The following is a 23,510-nucleotide window of genomic DNA, read 5'->3' as shown; positions in this document are numbered from 1 at the left end:
TGTGTTCACTGCTGTGTGTGCACTTTGGATTGGTTAAACGCAGAGAACGAATTCTGAGTATGGGTCACCGTACTTAGCCGTATGTCACGTCACTGTCACTTTTCACTTTCAGAAAAATAGAGCGATCTATAGATGGACAGACAGGCAGACAGACAGATAAATAGACAGACAGAGAGGCAATAAGATTAATACAGTGTGATTTTTAAAAAATCGAAGTTAAATCGATTTAAGGAGTCGAGTCAACTCTTCATGTCACCTCATTATGTTCACAGACTCAACAACACACTATTGTAAAACAGATCGGGGTCAGCTGTAAAAATTCATCGGTTCTGGCGTTGAGCCCATCACAGGTTGCACCGAGTAAACAGTAATGGAGGAAACTTCTGGGGTTAGTCAATGCCATGTGCACAGCTATTAAAGAACAATTAATGTGCTGTTATTATATCAGGCTGCCTAATGTAGCGGCAAGGAAACTGCATACCGTAATTCCTTGGAGCATCTTATGCCACAGGTTTATGGCGTGTTGGAAAACATAGACACTCTGTTCTTCCCCTGACGGATAGTTGCCTCCATTGCATTAATCACAAAGCCATCTATTCCTCTCCAGGCACTTTTCCATGGCTGGTGCATGATACCAATTCTGTCATATGACCCTTTTTTTAGTCTGTACCCAACAGTTTTTGTGGAAAAACTTTTTTTTTTGCAACATTCTGAAGACATATCGCCATGCCTGTTAACATTTTAATGCGCTAAAACCTTTTTACAATAAATAAATAAATAAATAAATAAATAAATAAATGTAGCTAACGAACCAACAGAGAATTGCCATTTTATCTGAATATGAAAATTACATTTATTTTTATGTAATATTATTTCATGCTATCCGTTAATTATTTATATGATTATACGTTGCAATAAACAATAATAATAATAAAGGATTACAATAAACAATTGTTTTGTTCTTTGTTTTAAGAGTGTCATTTAATAAATATCAATTATTTTTATCTTAAATGATGTAGCTAGTGACAATAAATAACATACTAATATGTTATCAGCGTATAAGAAGATTAATATATGTCTGTGATTTAAATGACTGTAGGAACTATTGTCAGAATTGCTGTTCTAGAAAATTCTGATTCATTCACTGATTCATTTCTGATTCAATCACTGATGCATTACTGATTCATACTGTACACCGATTCATTCACTGATGATTCATACGCCGATTCATTCGCTGAGCATTACCGATTCATTCACTGATTCATACGTCGATCCGTTCAATTGAGCATTACTGATTCATACACCGATTCATTCATGAGCATTAGTGATTCATTCACTGATTCAAACGTCGATCCGTTCAATTGAGCATTACTGATCCATTCACTGATTCATTCACCGATTCATACGTCGATCCGTTCAATTGAGCATTACTGATTCATACACCGATTCATTCATTGCTGATTCATAGGAACAAAATCTATTTAAAGCATATATCAGAATATATTTAGAACCTTGAGATCATCAGGTTTCTTAACGCTTCTGGTTACTGTTTGGATTCTGTAATAAATTCACGATATCCTAGTTATTTGTAAAACTTAATAGCGATAGCAAAATTGGAAGGAAAAGGAAGATGAGTTTATTCTTAACTTCTGAAAAGCTCTGCATAAATAACTGACATTGAAGCAGAGATGTAAATGATCTGCTTTCTGACTGTCACTGTGCCGCATACACAGTATTTCCCCTGTGTTTGTCAGACTCGTCTCTTCACCCCCGGCATGTTCCTCGTGTCTCCGGGGAATGAAAATGGAGCAAGAAAAATAATCTCCTATTTGCATCTTTTCTTTTTTTTTTTCAGGGAAAATGCTGAATCCCCGAACAGACCCGCATCTGATTTGTATGCGCTGATGCGCTGGTGATCAGATGCATTTAAAATTATTTGTTTCAGTTGCATGACTTATAATAGCCAGAGGAAAGAAAAGCAATTTTGGGAGTTAATTTACTCATGTGTAAACATTTTCAGAAAGCAGAATCAGTGTATTGAAATGGATATAAAAGTATTTCTACTAAATCTAACACATTAAAGTTGAACTTCAGTTTAACTGTATATTAATACTACTAGAGGTTAGACTACAGTATGCTTTATCATAACATATACTTAAGGCTTGTCATGATCTAAACCCGGGGGCACGGTGGCTTAGTGGTTAGCACGTTCGCCTCACACCGCCAGGGTTGGGGGTTCGATTCTCTCCTCCACCTTGTGTGTGTCGAGTTTGCATGTTCTCCCCGCGCCTCGGGGGTTTCCTCCGGGTACTCCGGTTTCCTCCCCCGGTCCAAAGACATGCATGGTAGGTTGATTGGCATCTCTGGAAAATTATCTGTAGTGTGTGAGTGTGTGAATGAGAGTGTGTGTCCATCCAGGGTGTATCCTGCCTCGATGCCCGAAGACGCCTGAGATAGACACAGGCTCCCCGTGACTCGAGGTACTTCGGATAAGCGGTAGAAAATGAGGATAAACCCTGCACAAGCAGAGCATACACGTAATACGGCTCAGGAGTTAGCTTCATGAGCTAAAACACTGACCACTACAAAAGTGCACCCTGTAACAAAAGACAAACATGTTACACTGAATAATTAGCGGATGTTGGATATCTACGAACCCCTGGTCAACTTAAAAAGACCTACTGTAAAAAGATTACAAAGCTGTAAAAAATAACAATATCTGCTCGAGACCAAAGAAGCAAGCAGATCTGTCCGATTTTTCCTCAATGACGATAAAGCACGAGACAAACTGATATTTAAAGAGGGTGCACACAGGATTTATCCAATCATGACTGGAGGGCGCAAATATGCAAATAAAGTTAAAGAGGAGTTTAGGAATGTACAGTTAGAAACATCAGATTATTATTAAGAGCCAGAGTTTATTGTCAACCCTGGGTAAATTCCATATTGTAAAAAGAACTAAGCTAAGATAGCTAAGTACACAAAAGCCGGTGGATGTGCGTGTGTATGTGTGTTATTTTTGTAATGTCAGATCTGGTTAAGCATGCAATGAACATTCCTTTTTAATTTGAAAACAATGTGTCATTTCCCAGCATCGCAGCTTGCCGTGTGTGTTTTAGAAGCATGTGTTGCTGTTTAAATCAGATGACGATTAGCCAGCACTCATCCCAGCATGGGCTTATTACTAAACCAGGAGGCTTTCTCTTCTTACACACACACACACACACACACACACACACACACACACACACACACACACACACACACACACACACACACACACACACACATGGATGATTAGAAGGCAATTAAATCTCATTACACATCGTTCATTGTGTGGCAAGGTGCCTTTCAGCCATTATATATATATCATATCCTAAGTGCTGTGGTTTTCAAATCTGATTGGTCACGAGGTGTTTAGGAGGTGTTAGCTTTTCTACTGTATAGTAACAGCTCAATCATGCTCAAAGACTGATAAGTAATGGAGAAAACAAACAAAAAATTTGATATTGTGACGTATTTAATGCCTATGGAAGGAGTTTCCAGTGTTGAAAGTTTGTAACGGTGGAAGCGGTTCGTTTGTGTTTTTATTGCTAACAAACTAAAAAAAAAAGAAAGTAAAGAACTGACTGTTGATAGCTGATACGAAGTAAGCAATTTATTTATTTTTATTTATTTATTTTAGTGTTTTTACAGCTATTACTCCACATGCTAGATGAGGAACGGACACAATCTCCAGACATATACAACACATTAGATTGTTTTTTTGTTTTTTTTTATAGTATAAGATATATGAGGCAGTGACACGATCTTGCACTTACAATTTGCCAGTGCATCTTCAGGATATAATCTCTGACAAGGTTTTATTGCTAACTAGTGACAAAGAACACAAATAAAACCCTGAGAAAAGGCACCAAGACAATAATGAGATAAAGATGTGAGAACGTTATGCAAAAGCATGCTGGGATGTTAACGTCAGTGCTGCAGGCTAAATGAATTCTACCCAATGCTACAATAATATTGTATTGAAAGGTTTGAGTAAAAACGTTGCGAATATGTTTGCTGATGTTTTTATTTCTGTTCTGGGTGAAGAGTGAGATGAGGTAAACTCACAAACAGGCTGGAGCGTACTTATGCAGTATGCTGTAGGCAGTGTACAAGTGAAAGACTTTAAAACTTGAGCTCAGCTTGCACACCCACTCACGTGTACGCCTCCACGTGTGCACGCCCCCGCACGTGCACTGGTTGATTTTTAATTTTTTGCCATAAGGATGAGGAAGTATTTAAAAGATTAGTATTTACAACATTTAGTGTTATCTGTTTAGGGTGTGTGTGTGTATCACACCTCTGAATGTACTCCATCTATATTCATTCCGAGACAAAGCATCGTCACTGACCTACATGAAAGAAACAAGAAATCTGACATTTAAACAAAAGCTTTGAACTTTTCATGTTTTTCCAGAGATGAGAGATGACATTTTGGCTTAAGATGTAAAATAAAAGTGTTGTCATTGTTCCCTTCTGCTTAAACTATACAGCGATTTCTGTGTTGAAACACATAAGTACACTTAACATGTATTAGTACTGTGTAAATAACACTGTGTGTATTTTTTAAGCCCTCTGCTTTACTGCCCGAGAGGGGAAGTAAAATAAGCCCACTGGCAAAGATGTGAAGCAGAGCAGTGTTTGTGTTTTAATTTACTCCATGCACTCTTCTTTACATTCCCATGAGCCATTCTTTTTGCTATGGTCTTGTCTCCACCCCTTATTCCAGCCATTGGTGAGTTATCTGATTGTGTTCACCTGTTCTGTGTTAACTGGAATGTGCAATGTTTATATACAGTATGTGCTAAGCCTTGTTTCTTATATCTTAGAGTCATCCTCAAAGTCATATGCCTCAAAGAAAGTGTTCTTTTTTAATTGGGTTGGAGCTTTTCTGACTATTTTTTTTCCTGATCTTTTCACTAGCAGTATTGCAGAAGACATTCACATAGATTGGCAGACCCACCCTCTTTAATTTCACTCCACCAACACCACCGGTTTTCCCTTCCCGTTGCTATAGCTTGACATCTCAAATTAAAAATGAATGACCTCCGGCTCAAACAGGATTTGGTTCTCGTAGTGTAACAAAAACAGAAAAACAAACAGAGAGAATATGAATTCTACTTAAAATATGAATTGCTGATCATCTCAGGTGATTTATACTCAGGTCAGGTGCATCACTGGCTATCTTCTAGCCCTTTTCCTTGTTTGTTAAACAAGGAAAAAACCCATATGTCATATTATAAAATCTTATAAATCTTATATATATCCAATTCCATAAATATTTTATATATAACACACATACATATACATACACAAGTCATATATATATATATATGACTTGTGTTTAAGTTAGGGGTCATGGCTTCATTGCAATTGGTTGATCAGGGACAAATCATTGAAAAGCCATTAGTCATACCGTGAAAGCATACCATTTTATTTGCTTAAACAACAACAACAACAAAAAAGACTCTTCTAGTGGACGCATGGTCCATTAGGATGTCAGGTCATCTTAAGTATGTGCTTTATTGTGCTTAGGGAGCCAGTGAAACCAGACTCTACCCCAGAAACATTGGCTGTAAGGCAGTAATAGCTACTGGAGTGTTTTTGAGAGGTAGGAAAAAGCTGGAGAACTCTGAAGTAATCCATAAAGACACAGATCATATGAACCTCAGGACTGAATCAGGAACCAGGATCTGTGATGAAGCAAGAATGATTTACTTGAGCGTCTGCTGTATGAGTGTTCGAGTGAGCTAAGCAGATAGTAGGCGTAGCGGGGTCAAGCATGGCTCGTTTACAGCATATGTTTTAACTGAACACGCACAACAAACATCACACCGAGTGGGAAAAACTGTTCTGAGCAACAGTAGTAATAAGCTACATTTCCATTTCCATTTAAAGTGGCTACATTGCTATCTTTTTTGTATACTAGTTGTTGTTTATTCCTTTAGATTCTTCAGACACAAAATTTCCTCAACTCAATAAGCTGTCTAAAAATCACTCACATTATCTCCATCTCACGAGAGACGCATGTTATTTGCATAATGGGATGTGATTTGGCTGCAAATCAAACTACAGTGCAAGCAAGTACAACTCAATTGAAGCTAGACCCAGCTTTCTATTGAGAGCTAGCTTGCGATTGCTAACAAACAACACACAGAATAACAAAATACAACAGTCTAAAAAAACAGGACATCTATGCAAAATGATGCTTATCGATTACTTCAAAAGTTGTATGTTCCTCAAAAAAAAAAATAGCTTCATGTTTGTTATACTTTTATACACAGGTGTTCAATCTTTATTTCTTCAAAATTAGCATAACTCTTGATATTTCCTCAGGTTTGAAACAGCTTAACTGATTTAAAAGGTTCTGTAAATGTATTGATACAGTTTTGTAACACACTTTCTTTTTGCTGAACATGTTTTCAGCTGGAGTATGCTATCATTACCTCACAGACGTTTTAGTCTTTAGCTAATCAGGCTACTGTTGCTAAAACTTAGCATTAACAAATAGCTCAAGAAGCACATGCTGCTCTCTGAGGTAAATATTGCCATTATGTCAGGACTCAGCCCCGACTTCAGCCACGTGCTTTTGTTTGTTCTGTGTTCACGTGTCTTCCCCGCCATTGTCTCTTCCTCCCTGCCTATGCACACATGTTCCTCATGTGTTAATTGTTGTTAGTATTTAGTTGCGCCGCCTTGCCTTGAGCAGCGCGAATCTTCTGTTGTTGTCATGATGTTGTCTTGACTAGTCTGTGTCCATGTTTCGTGTTTTTTTTAAGTTATTAAATATTGTTTATTTTACACTATCCTGCATTTGGGTCTATTTTATTGTCAAGTTTTTCTCCGATTCACAGTTGTGAAACTAAATTTGAATGAAGTCAATTCAACAAGATTTTTTTTCTAGAGAGAATAAAGAAAAAGAGAGAAGTTGTTTTGTTGTGTCTTGGCAACAACCTAGAATTTTGGGTGGTATTGGACATGTGGTTTAAAAAAAAAAAAAAAAATCTAATTGAATTTATTTCTAAATACAAAAATACATGTTTCTTACCTTTTACCTGCTTTTTGATATGATTCATTTGATTCATAAGTGATTCACGTCTCTGTATTGTCACATAATATATATCACGTTAAGGTCAACAGACGGATGGCAGTTTTATAGACTGACTCAGTGGAAGGGTACGTATTAAAATAGCTATACTCTACATAACAAACATTGAAGGCTGATTCATTAGGTACCCTGCTTTTAAGAAGGTGTCAAATCCCTTAGTAAATGGATTACTCATAAAAATTGTCAGGAGTTAAGAGTCAAAATGATAAAGATGGTCGACGGAATACTCTTTCTTTCTTTCTTTCTTTCTTTCTTTCTTTCTTTCTTTCTTTCTTTCTTTCTTTCTTTCTTTCTCTCCGTCTCTCATTGCTGTCTGTCAGCTCCGACGAGATGTTCAGAGACGTTTTTGCATCCTTCTTTAGAGCTTTTTTTTTGACAGAAGACAGCTTTCTACTCAAAGTCAGGCTTCTGTCATCATGTAATTATAAGGATGTGTGCTAACAAAGGAGGTCTCGCTTTATTCACTGCTCCCGAGTCACATATCTCAGCCATGCACGCTGAGGCACAATACTACGTCTTGCTGTAATAATAGTAATAATAATAATTATATATATATATATATATATATATATATATATATATATATATATATATATATATATATATATATATATATATATATATATATATGAATTATTAATAAGAAATAAATGCTGGATGGAAGGTAGGTTTTAATTTAGCAGGAAATCTATTTACAATTTCACCTGCCCGAGTTTCTGCTCTGAGTTTTGCCATTTCCAGAAGCGCTGTAATGTCATGTCAGATCTGATTTTAGCTTCGTAGTGAAGACAGCATCATAGCAACTAGAAGACCTAAATTCTGTAGACTGAAATCGATTTCTGTAGTTTGAGCTCTATTACATATAACTTCAATTATTAGCACCGGTCGTAGCTCTTAACCCTTTTTTACCGGTACACCGATGTTTAGAAATCTGCTGATTCAATATTTTCCTTTTTTAATCCATAAAAATAAATGAATTGTTTTTTGGACAAGGTTAGATTTCAGTGAAGTATCATGACTGAGCACAGTGATGAGAAAGGAGTGGACATAATTCACACTGCTCCACAATCACGCTGGTACAGAGACCAAACAGACAGAGTGATTCAAACTTCTCTTTATATTAAAACACAGTATACAAGCCAACCCAGTAATCACATGAGTAAAGAAAGAAAGAAAGTACATGGATTAAGAAAGAAAGAAAGAAGAAAGAAAGAAAGAAAGAAAGAAAGAAAGAAAGAAAGAAAGAAAGAAAGAAAGAAAGAAAGAAAGAAAGAAATTTTGGTGAAGAAAGAAAAAGAAATAAAAAAGAAAGAAAGAAATCTTAGTAAGTAGGTGAGTAAAATGAGTAAGTAATTAAGTAAATACTGTAAGTAAATAAGAAAGAATGTATGTAAAGTAAAGTAATTAAATTAAATTAAATTAAGCAAAGGTAGTAAGTAAAGTTAGTGCAGTAAATGAGAATGAAAGTAAGCAAAAGGACATGGTCTAAAACTGGAACAGCTTTCTGCCGTAGATGTCTATGCATAAAGACACAAAACCTTTAAAGTATTATATTTTATAATCTCAGATTTTAGACATGAATCTCTAATTTCTCAATCTCATTAAATGTGTGTACAAACATCAGGAAGGAAAATGAAGCTTGGACAGAAGCAATATTAAATGTGTTGTCGAGTGTTTTGTAGCTAGCACAGCTAGCTTCCAATGCTAATCTGCTAATAGCTCTAATGAAGCCTAGTAAGACTGACTGCCAAGAGACTCTTAATGTACAAAACATGTATTTATGAGGGACATGATTTAGCAACTTAGAGTCTTTTATGAGAATTGTTTTGCTTTTACAAAGCTGGCAAAGAGCCACGGGTAAAACGCTAAGTCACGGCTAAAAACAATATGGGGGCTTCTCATCGGTATCAAATAATAGATAATTGGATAAATGGATAATGACTTACATTCGTGTTTTGGCATAAAGCTGACTGTTGTGTAACTGGTTCAGTTTGAGCAGCTCACTTTCTGGAGTCCAGTAAAGAGGAAAAAGATGTTTTTATTCACTCTTTCCCCAGAAAATTATTCTTCCTCAGGGGCAGAGAGAGAAGCGAAAGGAGAATATTTGTAAAAACAGTGCTGTGCTTTGACCCATTCACAGACTCTCAAGGCTCGTTGTAAATACATTTTGTGGTGGTATTTAGATATTGAAAGAAAGAGTAAGGTCTGCTCTGTATGCAAGACCGACCGAGTTTACCATGGAGGTTTATAAAGTGCAGAACACACACAAGGGGTTCAGGGTGTTTTTGCTAGCATTGATTTTCGAGAGAGTTATATAAAGAGCTTGTATGAACGTATGAACCGGAGTTCGTGTATGTGTGTGTGTGTAAGATCTAGTGTGTGTGTGTGTGTGTGTGTGTGTGTAGCTTGGAGATTACTATGGACAGAATGAATAACGACCTGCGTCATGATGATGTATGACCGAATATTGACAGCGTTAAACACTGTTTAACAGACGTAATGCAACTTCCTGTCTGAGAATGTATATCAATAGCATTATGTTTGATTATTTTGATATATACACACACTATACTACTGTATAGGGGTCAGGAAGCATAAGGAATCCATTTAACCCCGCACAGATGCTTTTCCCAACGGGTCACTTTCATGTCGGTCTCACTCGAAGTCACGGTGGGAATCATTACACCTTTGAAGTGCGAGCGCTCCTTCACACATCAAACACAGCGTGAGCGCGTATCAGGAGCAGCCCAACCTTTCCATTTAAAAGAGATGAAATTGAGCAAGAGCCAAGCCGTCAATATAAACAACAAAAGAGGAGCGACAAAGCCAGCAAGGATATTTAGAGGAGATTCTGGACCTGGAGCCAGAGTCTCATTGGTATGCAGCATGATGACAAGCTGAGATATTTATTTATTTATTTATTTATTTATTTATTTATTTATTTATTTATTTATTTATTTATATTGCCGGACAATCCAAGTCACCTACGTTGGCGTTGTGACCGCTCAGAATAAAAAAAGTGAAGGTACATATGCTTATCAGCAAGGTGGTAGCCTCAAGGGTAGGTCTTTTTGTTCGTTTAATTAAAGGGACATCAATAGGGTACATTGTACTGTTTCTGAGGGCATGTTTATATTATACCTCAAGGGTAATAGTGTGGCTGTATATATTTTTTTAGGGTAAAACATGTAATACAAACGTTCATGTAAAATGATACACAGTACACAGACATTAAGGAAGGAATAAACCTCTTGGTGTTATGCTGGTTGAGGAAACTAATCAACAATGATTTGTGGCATTATGTGGTGCAGTGTGGCGTTATGTGGTGACGTAGCAGCGGATTATTTTCCACTAAAAGCACATCCTGAATTTTATGTACAATAAGATGGACACAGTGAACTTTTTATGAAATTGAGCCATAGAAAGCCTTGACTGTCACCATATATAAATTAAAGCACAGTGGGATTCTGTGCTGAGGAGGTTGGGGGTCAGAGAGCAGGGGCAGATAAGATACAGTATATCATCCCTGGATAAGGGAGGGTTAAGTGCTTGACTTAGTTGCCCAATGGTGGCAGCTTGTTAGTGCTCTAGCTTGAACCCCAAACTTCTGATCATCATCCCAGAGCCTTAACCACTTGAGCCCCCAATACCTCTTATTCATTTATAGATAAATTTATTGTTGTTGTCACAAAGGCAGACACTTTGTGGTATGGTGCAAATGCAATATCTTATTATTATTATTTTTTAAAAAGGTATAAAATTAATAGTACCAAAGAGAAATTGGACTTAGTGATCGATCCAAAAGATGTCAGACACAGAACCGGGTCAAAACAGGCCAATCAGGCTAGAAACAAAATCCATCTGGGCTAAAAAAAAAATCACAGTCAAGAATAGAAACACAAATTCCAAAAAAATCAAATAACAAGAACAACAGACAGGATCGTAAATTGTTTTTCATAACAAATAATCCGGCATTAATCCCTGACAGAAATAACGACCACCTTATTTACCCAAACTTCACCGGATGGTGCTCGATTACTTTTCTTATTTACATAGATCCTCCTTATCGAGTGTAGAAAGATAAACACCCATCCTTTCGTCACGTCTCAAGCCGTTTTGCATCGTTCTCCGTCCTTTTCGCTTCCAATCACACTGTAGTACAAATACGTGCTCCGGGTGGCTCGGACCCGACGCTCTGCTCCTTTAGATTTTTCTTCTAGACCAGGTTTGAATTAGTTCACGTGCTGATTCATATGTTAACTACAACCAATACACGCACGTTGTTGACTGAGACACAAATTCATAAGACTCGCCCCGGAGTTAAAGTTAGCGCTTCATTAGTTCATGATTAGTAACTCATCATTAGGTCTGGGATTAGTTCGGGGATTAGTGCAGGATTATTCATGTTACTTCTATTCTAAAGATTTTCCCTGAAATGCAGGTTATAAAGGCAGAGTCTATGGGATCACCAACATGTCTGCGATATTACTTTTGAATTTACTTCATTTATTAGTCATTTTTTCTTAAATCCTAAGCTTTAGAAGCAGTTAAGGGATAAAGGCTGTCCTCAAGGACTCCGAGGCAGTGGCAGGTCGGCTTTGGTGCCGGGATTTGAATCCACCTTCATCTTTTTCTTTTAACCCGAAGCCTTCACCACTGAGACACATGCGATGCTCTAGTGAACAAATGTTATAGCATTATGTAACCTGACACTATAAAATCATACAGTTGTGCTTTATGACTGACATGCATGCATTATTGTAATATTTTTATTTAACATTAAATGTCTAGAAGGGTTTGAAATTTGAGATTTCTATTTTTTATCCAATCCATTATTTAATCTATGATCTCACGCACACTGACCTATGTTTATAACAGTTTATAACTACATCCCCCAGTGTTTATAACAGTTTATAATCACACCCTCCAGTGTCACCCAAATGAAGATGAGGTTCCCTTTTGAGTCTGGTTCCTCTCAAGGTTTCTTCCTCTTCCTCTTTCTTCTTCCTCACCACAGACTCCTTGTTCATTGGGAATAAATACAAACACATTTAGATATAAGTCTAATATTAATCTTGACCTTTTTGTACTATATTTCTCATGTTCTGTAAAGCTGCTTTGAGACGATGTCCATTAAGGATTAATAACCCGTATTTAAAGTCAACGTTCGACAAAATATCTTTCAGGCCGGATAAACCTTTAAGCCTTGCATTACAAGGCATTTTATATCATGTTATACTATAAAGGGATTCAGTAATATGTTTAACTGCATTTAAACATAATCAATTAACTGCAATTAAACATAATCATAAGATATTTCTTAACCTCTTTGTGTCCAGAGTTACACCGCATAGCCTTTTACTTTCACTGTGGTTAAATAAACAACGATCAGGAGCTTTAATTAAAGAATCATCTATAGTCATGTGAGTACTGTATAATCTTGACATTTTCAACGCTTATTTACGAGATCGTATTCCTCTATGCTTCGTAGCTTGGGATACTGAACACGAATACGAGCTTAAGAGGAAAAAAAAAATGATTCATCTCGACTCCATTCTCTCTGTAGAATAAGGTCTAGAGGATACACCCTCCTTTCTGTGCCTCTTCTTCTGCCCAGATTAAGACTAACTATGGTCTCTTTGTAGGTTTTCAATTCTTTATAAAGGGCTTGCGAAAAGAAAATTGGAGGCCAGTGAAAGATTAATTCGTTTGCTTTGATCTAAGTTCATTCCTCGCCCACATGCTATTCCCTCTATTCACACTCTCTATGTTTAAAAATCTATTTTAGTACTTTTGCCTTTAGCGAGACTCATATGGCCTCTTTTTATTTTTTATTTTAACTCTGAGATAATAATCACCCTGATAGAGTCATTTCTAGTATGCACTGCTATTATTTCTTTAATAACAGCCACTCGACAGCATTCGCTTTATTCCACACGATATGACTGCATGCAGCCGACGGTCTCTATCTATCTATCTATCTATCTATCTATCTATCTATCTATCTATCTATCTATCTATCTATCTATCTATCTATCTATCTATCTTTGACCTACACATTTTACTGTAATGTCTTTTTTTCAGCAAGACAACAGGTATAAATAGGAAAGGAAATTAGTGAAACGTAAGGAACAGGTGTGTAGAGGCAGGAATCGGCTAAGGATCAGGCAGGACAAACACACGTAAAAACACAAAACAAACATCAGACATAAACAAACCCCTGTACTAGCAGGTAATTTTCTAAGCAATCAGGACACTGTTGCTTGATTTTTGTTGTTGTTTACACACAGACACTTAAAAGTTGTTTTGCACAAAACGTAATGCTGCTATTGGATGTGTTCCTATGTTTACAACCTTCTCACTCTTTACTGATCACTATTTGCACAATGCTATTATTGTACTCTAGTCAGCGCTGTATTTTATGTGTCTGTCCTTTAGTGTATCGTATTGTCTTGCATTGTTTGCACTTGCTTTTGAGTCCTTAGCTTTGTGTTGTCTTATTTAGCCCTCTGTTGTTCTATGTAGCACCATCGTCCTGGAAAAACGTTTAATTTCAGTACTGAGTTAGCTATATGTGGTTAAAATAACTATAAAAGCCTCTCGACATGACTGGACGCGTGACTTGACTCCAGGTGAGGGCAGGGTTGCAGTCGGTGTTCCAGTTCATCCCAAAAGTCTTCCAACCTTTACACACTATGCCTTTATTGAACTAGCTTTGTGCACAGGTGCATTGTCATGCTGGAATAGTGTTTAAGCCCCTTAGTCCCAGTGAAGGGAAATTGTAAACATTATGTACAATTTTATGCTTCCAACTTCCAAAAAAAAAAAAACACACATGGGTGCGGTGGTCGGGGGTGCACATACATTTGGCCATATAGTGTCTCATTTACGTGTGATAAAAATACAAGCATTATTTCCATATAATGTTTCATTAAATATCTTAGTCTCAGAAACTGAAAGCAATGAAAAGAGCATAATTCTGGATATGAATTTTATTTATGACATGGATAATTATTCAATTTAAACTAATATATAAAATCTGTTATTTACATTATATATATATATATATATATATATATATATATATATATATATATATATATATATATATATATATATATATATATGTGTGTGTGTGTGTGTGTGTGTGTGTGTGTGTGTGTGTGTGTGTGTGTATATATATATATGTGTGTGTGTGTGTGTTTGTGTGTGTATTATATATATATATATATATATATATATATATATATATATATATATATATATATATATATATATATATATAGCACATGACCTGCTTTGCTAAGGCTGTGTGTATTTCCCATCGCTTCGGGTTGAATTTGTACAAATGTCACCAAGAGCTTTTCATATAGAAGATGGATGAATGCAGGAACAGAAATGGATATGAAATCAGCGCTATTGAAAAACAAAAACAGCAGGGTCAACGCTAAACGCCGCAGCTTTTCAGCAACAATAACTGATGATCGCAAGCCAGATAGACTGGTTTATTATTCTGTTCAAAATCCAATGCCGTAGGTGAATCAGATTTATTTTGAAACCGTAGCAACCTGATGTTTTATTCATTAATCAGCTATCACTTCTGGTCGTTTGTCACACCATGTGTCTTTGGTTTGTTATCTAGATTCCTAATGATGCTTCTTGTTATATTGTTATACCACAATCATCTACTCATCTTCAGTCTGGGATAAAACCCTACACAAGGATTTTTCAGAAGGGGTCTCAAATACAACACAAACTTTTTCCAAGCAGGAAGAGTTTGACGATTGGCTGCTTAACAACTGTTATAAGTGAAATAGTGAACTCTTCACATGGACCTTAATTTTCATTAAGAGTCTGATTTGGTATAAAACAAACATGAACTGGTTAAAAAGCACAATTTTATTCTTTAATAAATAAAATAGCAGATACAGGCACATTGTCAGATACAGGATCGTATCACGCCTCACACAGCACCGAGCTACGACTGGTCCCACCTCTCAGGGTAAGATGTAGGTACTGTATACAGCAAGACTGTCCTATGTTCTGGCACTGAGGTGGTGGCATGAACTTCCTCTAGATGTCCATAGAGCTGAGTCACTGGCCATCTTCCATCTATGGGTGAACACCTACCTCTTCCTGAAACACTTAAACTATCGCATATAAACCCTGATTTATTCCTTACTAATATTTTGACATGCTGTAGAACAGACTCAGGATTAAATGATATACCTCTTTCATGCATAACCAATATCCTGCTTCACCGGTCTCGGCTCAAACACTTGAAAATGACCTCCGCGCTGAAGCCGAACCGAGCTGAGTGCGTTCTTCTGAACGTCTGCCAGTTTTCAGATCTAATCGTTTTATTCCATGTTTTGTTTTCTTCGTTTGCACAACTATTAAACATCTTTTGTAGATTCATATTTTCTCTTTTGACTCCTCAGAGATTCGGGAAGCGTTTAAGGTGTTTGATCGTGATGGGAATGGCTTCATCTCTAAGCAGGAGCTGGGCATGGCCATGCGATCTCTGGGCTACATGCCCAATGAAGTGGAGCTGGAGGTCATCATCCAGAGACTGGACATGGACGGTGATGAAAAACAAACACAAGACCAACCTTCCTACTACACTAAAGGAAATCTCATTAGCTCCAATAGCAATAATTCACTAAAAGGAAAAGTAATTATTAAGAAAATACTCAAGTGAGCTATGCTAAAGTGAACTCCACCTAACTAACCAAATGCTGCTGGGATTTCAATATCTTCCTAATTTTGTTTGCTAGAACAAAAAGCTAGTTTACTTTTTACTAATTCATGTATTAGCATACATGTTACCTATAAGCTTTAAGAGCAGTTAGATCTATTTTATACAACAAGAAAGTTTAATACATACAGTAGCTTTCATACTGTAAAACAGCTAAAGCTCTGGCAAGATAATCTGGCTGATTCAGCTAGCTAATGGTTTACCTGTAAATGTTTTCACAGGGTAGATGTTGGGATGTGAAATGACAAATATCACCAGATATCACCAGATATCACAAATATCACCAGAGGCTTATTTTCTGAGCAGCATTTAAAACTATAGCTCTCATTTTGATCAAATGGGTCAGGGATGTTTGTGTCTTCTCTGACTCAGATGTTGCTCAGACTGTATTCTTTTAGTAAGAATTTGCTTTATTTTGATTGGGTCTCGGGAGGCACGGCTTAGTGGTTAGCACGTTTGCCTCACACCTCCATGGTTGGGGGTTCGATTCCCGCCTCCGCCTTGTGTGTGTGGAGTTTGCATGTTCTCCCCGTGCCTCGGGGTTTCCTCCGGGTACTCCGGTTTCCTCCCCCGGTCCAAAGACATGCATGGTAGGTTGATTGGCATCTCTGGAAAATTGTCCATAGTGTGTGAGTGAATGAGAGTGTGTGTGCCCTGCGATGGGTTGGCACTCCGTCCAGGGTGGATCCTGCCTCGATGCCCGATGACACCTTAGATAGGCACAGGCTCCCCGTGACCCGAGAAGTTTGGATAAGTGGTAGACAATGAATGAATGAATAATTGGGTCTCGAAATGATTTGAAGATGCTTTTCAGTACAGTCTTCTAGAGTTAAAAGAGTTTCTTTTTGGAAAATTTGATTAAAAAAAACAAACAAACGAGTAATTATACTCAAAAGATCACAACAGTAAACCAAGTGCTATAAGATTCGATGTAGTCGATTGTTATGTACCACATCTTTCATCTGTATGTATTTTCAATCTAATCCTCTCAACGTCTCGCCATCATCTATGCTGAATTGACATCTAACATCGACATCTAACACTCTGTCTGTCCACTTCATGCCTCGATGCATCGATCAGTTCTAAATAAAACATCTTGTGATCTGACAGTTGTGCAGAAAGTGCAGTTCTAATCCTGACACGCCGCATCACCTCATACGATATCAAGTGACTCAAAACAACAAGCAACAAGTCACGCCCAGTTGTCTGGAACAGCGTTATAAGATGGAATTTGTTTCGAAATACATCTCCCAGAATGCACCACGATCTCCAAACATGCTTTTAGGTGGGATACATACATACGATGGCCTGAATATAAAAAATAAATACTAAACTATATGAAATTTAAAGGTGCCCTTCCACACAAAACCGTTTTTACTTGTATTTTTTGATATGTGTTAGGTCCATATGTGTTTGTGTTGTGTCAGGGATGTGAAAATGAACTGCTACCTCCCCGGTCAGTTCTAGCCACTTAAAAGAAATAAGCAGAGAAATCAGGTCAGTTAGAAAAGCTGTTCAGTGTGACGTAGAAATGTTCGAGCTCATTACTATTCATGAGCTCTCCCACTTGAGACCACGCCCACAGAATTCGTGTAGCTCAGTGAGTTTCCTATACAGCAAGGATGGCTGAACGTTAATATACCCGAAGAAGCCATTCTGCCGCAATTCTAGGTGATCGTAAACAAAGTTCCTCTACCCTAGGCTACTTATTGCGCTGGGTGAATGAATAGTCATGCTCTCATATCCTAGCGGTTATCCAATAGGAGCCAAGCAGCATAGCTCATTGAATATTAATGAGAACTGGCGCAAATCGAGCTGAGTCTTCCTGCAGGCTTTCTATACCACACTAGAATGGCTTGAAACGAGGTAACCAAGGCATTTTTTTTCCACAAAAAAATGTTACAGAGTCCATGGTAAACGTCAGACATTACCACAAAAGTAATGAAATACGTGTGGCAGGGCATCTTTCATGAAGTCATATACATATGACAACTGTAATAGAACCGTACCAAATGCAGCTGTCTTTGCTGCCTGACATCAAGAAGCCACATATCAAATTTTCTTCATTAACACTACAAAATTTTGTAGATTTATTTACGTTTTTTTTTATTTTTTTATTCAGGCCTTCCTAGATATCCCACTTGTACACATAAACAGCCAAAACAAGAATATACCGTACACAAACACTGACTGCACCTTATATGGCATTTCACCTTTAATTTCTTCAGTTCGGTTGTAGACAGTTGCAGAAGCAGCCTGACACACGCACTAAACGTTAGTGCCAGACAAATTTATTAACAATTTAAAATTCAATTTGGCTCAAACTTCTCTTTCTGTCTCCTTTACTTACTCTCTCAGGAGACGGCCAAGTGGACTTTGAGGAGTTTGTGACGCTCCTGGGGCCGAAGATCTCCGCGGCTGGGATGCCTGACAAGTTCAACGGCACAGACTTTGACTCTGTGTTCTGGAAGGTAATTACTAAGTGACTTTGTCTTATTAAAACTGAGGTCTGTTCTGCTTCTCTCTCTCTCTCTCTCTCTCTCTCTCTCTCTCTCTCACACACACACCCACACACACACACACAATCCAAATCAGAAATGTATCCACCCCTGCACATACTCTACAATTTAGCATTCAGCAAGCAGTCTAATAAAGAGCCTTTTATTCACATCCACGACAGTTTTCATGTATTTAAAGCACTTTCCTGATGATTTTTATTTCTGATTTCTGGGCACACACTCTTCCACTATTCCATAGTTTGAGATATCTTTTAAAGTTCAAGCAGCAGGTGTGAAATAGCCTAAAGAAGCTGCTTAAGGTTTCTTGTACCAGCTCAGTGCTGTAAGTGTCCTTGAATGAAGCCTTAGACCCTCACAAGAAGAAGGTCCTCCACACTTAAACTGTCCTCTGAGGGTTTAAAGGTCTCCGGGGTCTCTGTGTTAGACAGATTTGCTTCTATACCATTTCCAGGTGTGTTTGTTTGAATGTATTGAAATGGTGTCTAGTGTTGATATTATTAGAATTCAATTCAAGACAGAAATACACTCAGATAAACTGTTTAGTGAATATCAAACCAGGAAATGTCAGGAAGTGTTATAGTAGCCTTATGTCCAAAAGAAATCAGCTATTAAATCTTTTTTTTTTCTTGCTAGTGCGACATGCAGAAGCTCACTGTGGACGAGCTGAAGCGTCTTCTTTACGAGACATTCTGCGATCACTTGACCATGAAAGACATCGAGACCATCATCATGACGGAGGAGAACCACATCGAGAACCCAGAGGACTGCCAAGTAGACATCGACTGTAAGAGTCCTCCGTGAATAAAACTAAAAAATGTGTCGTTTTGACCCGCAGATAAATTCTTCATACTGCAGCAATCATTTCTGATTTCTGTCTTTGATCACTTTCTTATTTCTGTCTTAGTAAGACAGAAACACACTAGTGTTTATTTTCACCACTCTGTCTATCCTTTGCCTTTTGTCTTCCTCCCTCTTGGCTTTCTCTCCTCAGCCGAGAGTCCAACGCAGCAGGTGAAACAGACGTGCGTCAGGAAGAGTTTGATCTGCGCCTTCGCCATCGCTTTCATCATCAGCGTCATGCTCATCGCCGCCAATCAGGTGCTACGTAGCGGCATGAAATAACGATGGCATTCGATCGCAAACCTGTGAACATTCAACACCGACTGTAAACAACACTGTAAACAAATCCCACGACCACATGAAGACTAAGACCGACTAATCTGCCTGACAGTGCTGTCAATTTGTAATTAATTTAATTGCAAATTCATAACAAGTGAACTGAATGGAATCTATTATACACAGACTGAAAACGGCTAAAAAAAAAGGAAATAAGGAAAAAAAATATTATTTGATTGGATCCACATCCTGATCAGGTCATGTGACTTAATAAACTCTATTTTCTCATTGGCCTTGATGTCCAAGATGCATGGGAACCTCCAATCCAGGACCCTCTTCCTCCTCCTCTTCCTCCTGCTTCAGTGCATGAAGTGATGAAGTGATGCATGGACTTCCAGTAGTCTTCTAGCATCTGTCGTTTTATCTGTACGCCGGTGGAGGAGTCGAGGACGTCATCGATAGCCTGGAAATATACCCTCTATACAGCGTGTTGATCCCTGTGCATGACTACAAGGGCTGTTCAGGATATGCTCATGTTGTATAATGTGTGTGTGTGTATGTGTGTGTGTTATGTGTTGTTTATCAGTTTATGTGTTATCCTACCTGTTGCACTGAGCACATTGTAGTAATATTTCACACTGCCAAAGGGGGGCGCAGCAGCCCTGAAGTGTTGTCATGGCAACATATCGAGGTTACACATTTACGGAACTGGGAACGAGAAGTTGACTACCCTTGAGATTGAACATATTTATATGATTATCTTCTTCAATATCAGATATATGTCCTGTTGTGTGTTTCCTCACGACGGCAAACGATAGAACAGGTTCGTTTTCGGATTTCAATTGGATTGGAAGTAGGTGGCATCTAATGTTATGTCAAATGGCAATTAGCAATAATCTTAAAATAGTTCCCAGAAAAATTCTAGTAGCTTCTTTTCTGCTTTCTGGTCTTTTCTGGCACCTCTCTGGTCGGGGGATTCATTTCCAGCCTCTGCCGTTCACAGAGTCTGCATTATCTCACTGTGCTTCAGGGGTTTCCTCCTTCCCCAGTCCAAAGACACATGTTGTAGACTGATTGGCTCCTGTCCAGTGTGTCCACTGCTTTTGGTCTCGTGGGATAGAATTCAGGTTCCCTGTGACCTGTGTAAGATAAACTGTACAGAAAGTGGATGGATGGATGGATGGATAGATGGATCACCATTCCATATAAGAAACGAAATAAGAAATATAAACCTGTGATTTATAATTCGCCCAAAGTCTCAAAAAAAGAGAAACATATGACATACACGGACTACGAAAGAAGCAAGCGGACGGTTGTTTAAAAGACTAAAAGAACGAACACTTTCCCAAAATAACATAAAGGAACGATAAAAGATTGGGTCAAACTCAGGACTTCAAGGTGAACAGCAATATGTCTGATTTGATCAAAACACGAAAGCAGCAGGATATAGATTGCTTGAAGAGTCAGAACAGCTTCACACTCTCACACACACACACACACACACACACACACACACACACACACACACACACACACACACACACACACACATACGCACACACACACAATAATTGAAAGCACAATCTCAAGAGACGTTAACTGCAAGTTCTCAGCTTTATGGAAAAAAAAGAATCATGTCTGGTTCAAGATATGCTCTTTACGTTTGGCCAGAAGTGAAATTATCAAATTTGTGCTTTATGATTGAAGTTTTGCAACAACTAAAGCAAGAAAGTTAGTGTTGCTTACATGTAATAGAGACTTATAGCCACCAGTTTTAAATCTAAATCATCTAAATCGCCACAATTGCTGATCTGTTTTTTTGACACAGTCATGTCTATAATAGAAGCCAAATCACTTTCTTAATTACACTGAGCATCATTTGGTATAACTTTTAGAGTTAGGAGACATGATCTAACACGTCTCGGTCTTTTCCAGAAGCCAAAATAAACTAAAAAAAAATCCTGCAGGACTTGCAATAAATAAATAAATAAATAAATAAATAAATAAATAAATAAATAAATAATCAGTCACTTATTCATATTAATAAACTCAAATCCAAGTACACATATAAAAGCTTTGCATTAAACCCCAAAGACAACTGAAAATGACAAAATGACAATTAAATAATAAAAGTGTGGTGTGTGCCAAAGCTTCCAATAATACAGCTCAGCCACTGCAGTGCATCAGTTTGCACAGACAAAAACACTCTGTCTTTTTACAGGCTGCCATTAGCTCGTTGTAATGGTCTGCTCGTTTATAAGATGTTAGTTTCTTCATTTAAATATGACTGAGTTTCAACAATATTCATTATATTTTGTGTGAAGTGATAAATATCGCTTGATCTGTATATAAGGCTCCAGCACTAATTAGTTCGTAACTCTGTTAATACTTTAATACTTATATGTTTTGATGCTGATTAGTCAAGATACACGTTTGTGAGTCTCCTTATATGTAAATTTACACAAACTCTTGAGCAAAATGAAGGAAAACATTTCTCTAAACTAATAGGATTTTGATGTATAGCAAACATCTTGAGTAAATGTGCCAAATGACCTACAAATGAATTTAGTTCTACAGTTTGTTAAATGATACCCAGTGTCTTTTGAGGCAAGTGTGCGATTATTTTCAAATTTCTGCCAAGGCCTGCACAAAACTAAAGTGGTAGCTATAAGCTTTCTTTACTTGCTAGCAACATTAGGCTCATAGTGACAACATAGCATAAGCGAGCAAGCTTCAAACACCAAAATATGAAAATAAAAACGTCTTTTGGTCAAACGATGACTTTTACTATAAATATTACATCTGCAGATCACTATGCATAACCCAAAATGTTCAATACTATGTACAGTAATCGTTTCCTGTTGTTACCCTCAACTACCTTTGCACTGTTGATGAACGATCCAAGATGGAGCGAAGCTAGACGAGTGTACAAAGTGCATCTTACCAACAATTTACTGTGATTTCAGGAAATGACTTTAATAATTTATGACTGTCCAAACACAATGTAATATAGAGAAGAAAACAGTACACTATAATGTATTATATATTTACTTCCTATTTTGAAATGTATTACAGAATATTTCATTATTTGATGTGGGTTAAAATCCCCACCAGAACAAATTCACCTTGTTATTCATAAAGTAATATTCTGTAGGTCTGGGTTTACTCATCACGCATGTCTTAGGTTTTGGATATTGTCTATGGGGGTGGGGGAGAGGTATGGTTGGACGAGGGGAGTTGATGTTGTGTAATAATTCTCTTTTGTTTTTCTGTATTTCGCATGCGTCCATCGTTGTGGTTTACGCAGACGAAGGCAGCGGATTTGTTTGTGAATCTTTTCAGAGTCTATGTGCAATGTGACCCACTGACAGCGTATGGAGTGTAAAATCACTGCTGTCCAAATCACACTCACACACACATTCACACAAAATTTGTTCCACATTGGTTTGGGGTTTAAACAGCCTAGTGCCAAGGAAAATGTCTGGTTCATTAACTACCGGTTGCATGAATTTTAAGGTCCAAAAGCCTGAATCAATGTTTTATTTAATCAGTTATGAAATAAATCTGCTGTACACATTTAAAAGATATAATTTCCCAAACAGGATTCAAGATGGAATGATAACATGCAATTATGACTGGTTTAATTGATTCGGTTGGTTGTTTTCCTTTAAAAAAAAATACCATTTACTAATAATTATTTGAATTTCTTTGTTTGCATTAGTTAATGATGATAATAAAAAAATGCAGTTTGTGATTCAAAAACCTTAAATTAAAAAGCTTTCCTTCTTGAAGCCTTTCCTAGGGTGGGAAAAAAAAAAAGAAAAGATCTATTTACCTAACGGAAACCTTAGAATACCAAATAAGAACCATCACTTTAAAAACAGTAGATTATTATATTTAAATTAAAGTAGATTATTAGATATAAATTCCAGAGAATTTTGATCCAATGTTGCGATAGAAATGC

At 37.3% G+C, this 23,510-nt stretch overlaps 1 protein-coding gene across 1 annotated transcript in view; it reads left to right on the top strand.

Moving 5' to 3' along the window:
- LOC113653246 (calcium-binding protein 7) overlaps nt 1-21,113 on the top strand; it is a 28,937-nt gene extending 7,824 nt beyond the window's left edge. Inside the window, exons 2-5 of the mRNA XM_047817978.1 lie at nt 15,595-15,738; nt 18,270-18,382; nt 19,064-19,214; nt 19,422-21,113. Coding sequence (XP_047673934.1) covers nt 15,595-15,738; nt 18,270-18,382; nt 19,064-19,214; nt 19,422-19,552 — 539 coding nt within the window. The 3' untranslated portion in view covers nt 19,553-21,113. The remainder of the gene's footprint in view (nt 1-15,594; nt 15,739-18,269; nt 18,383-19,063; nt 19,215-19,421) is intronic.
- Nucleotides 21,114-23,510: the final 2,397 nt, after the last annotated feature.

This window comes from Tachysurus fulvidraco, chromosome 9 (assembly GCF_022655615.1).
Source record: "Tachysurus fulvidraco isolate hzauxx_2018 chromosome 9, HZAU_PFXX_2.0, whole genome shotgun sequence".
NCBI classification, from domain to species: Eukaryota; Metazoa; Chordata; class Actinopteri; order Siluriformes; family Bagridae; genus Tachysurus; species Tachysurus fulvidraco.
This window is presented reverse-complemented; position numbering and strand designations above follow the sequence as displayed.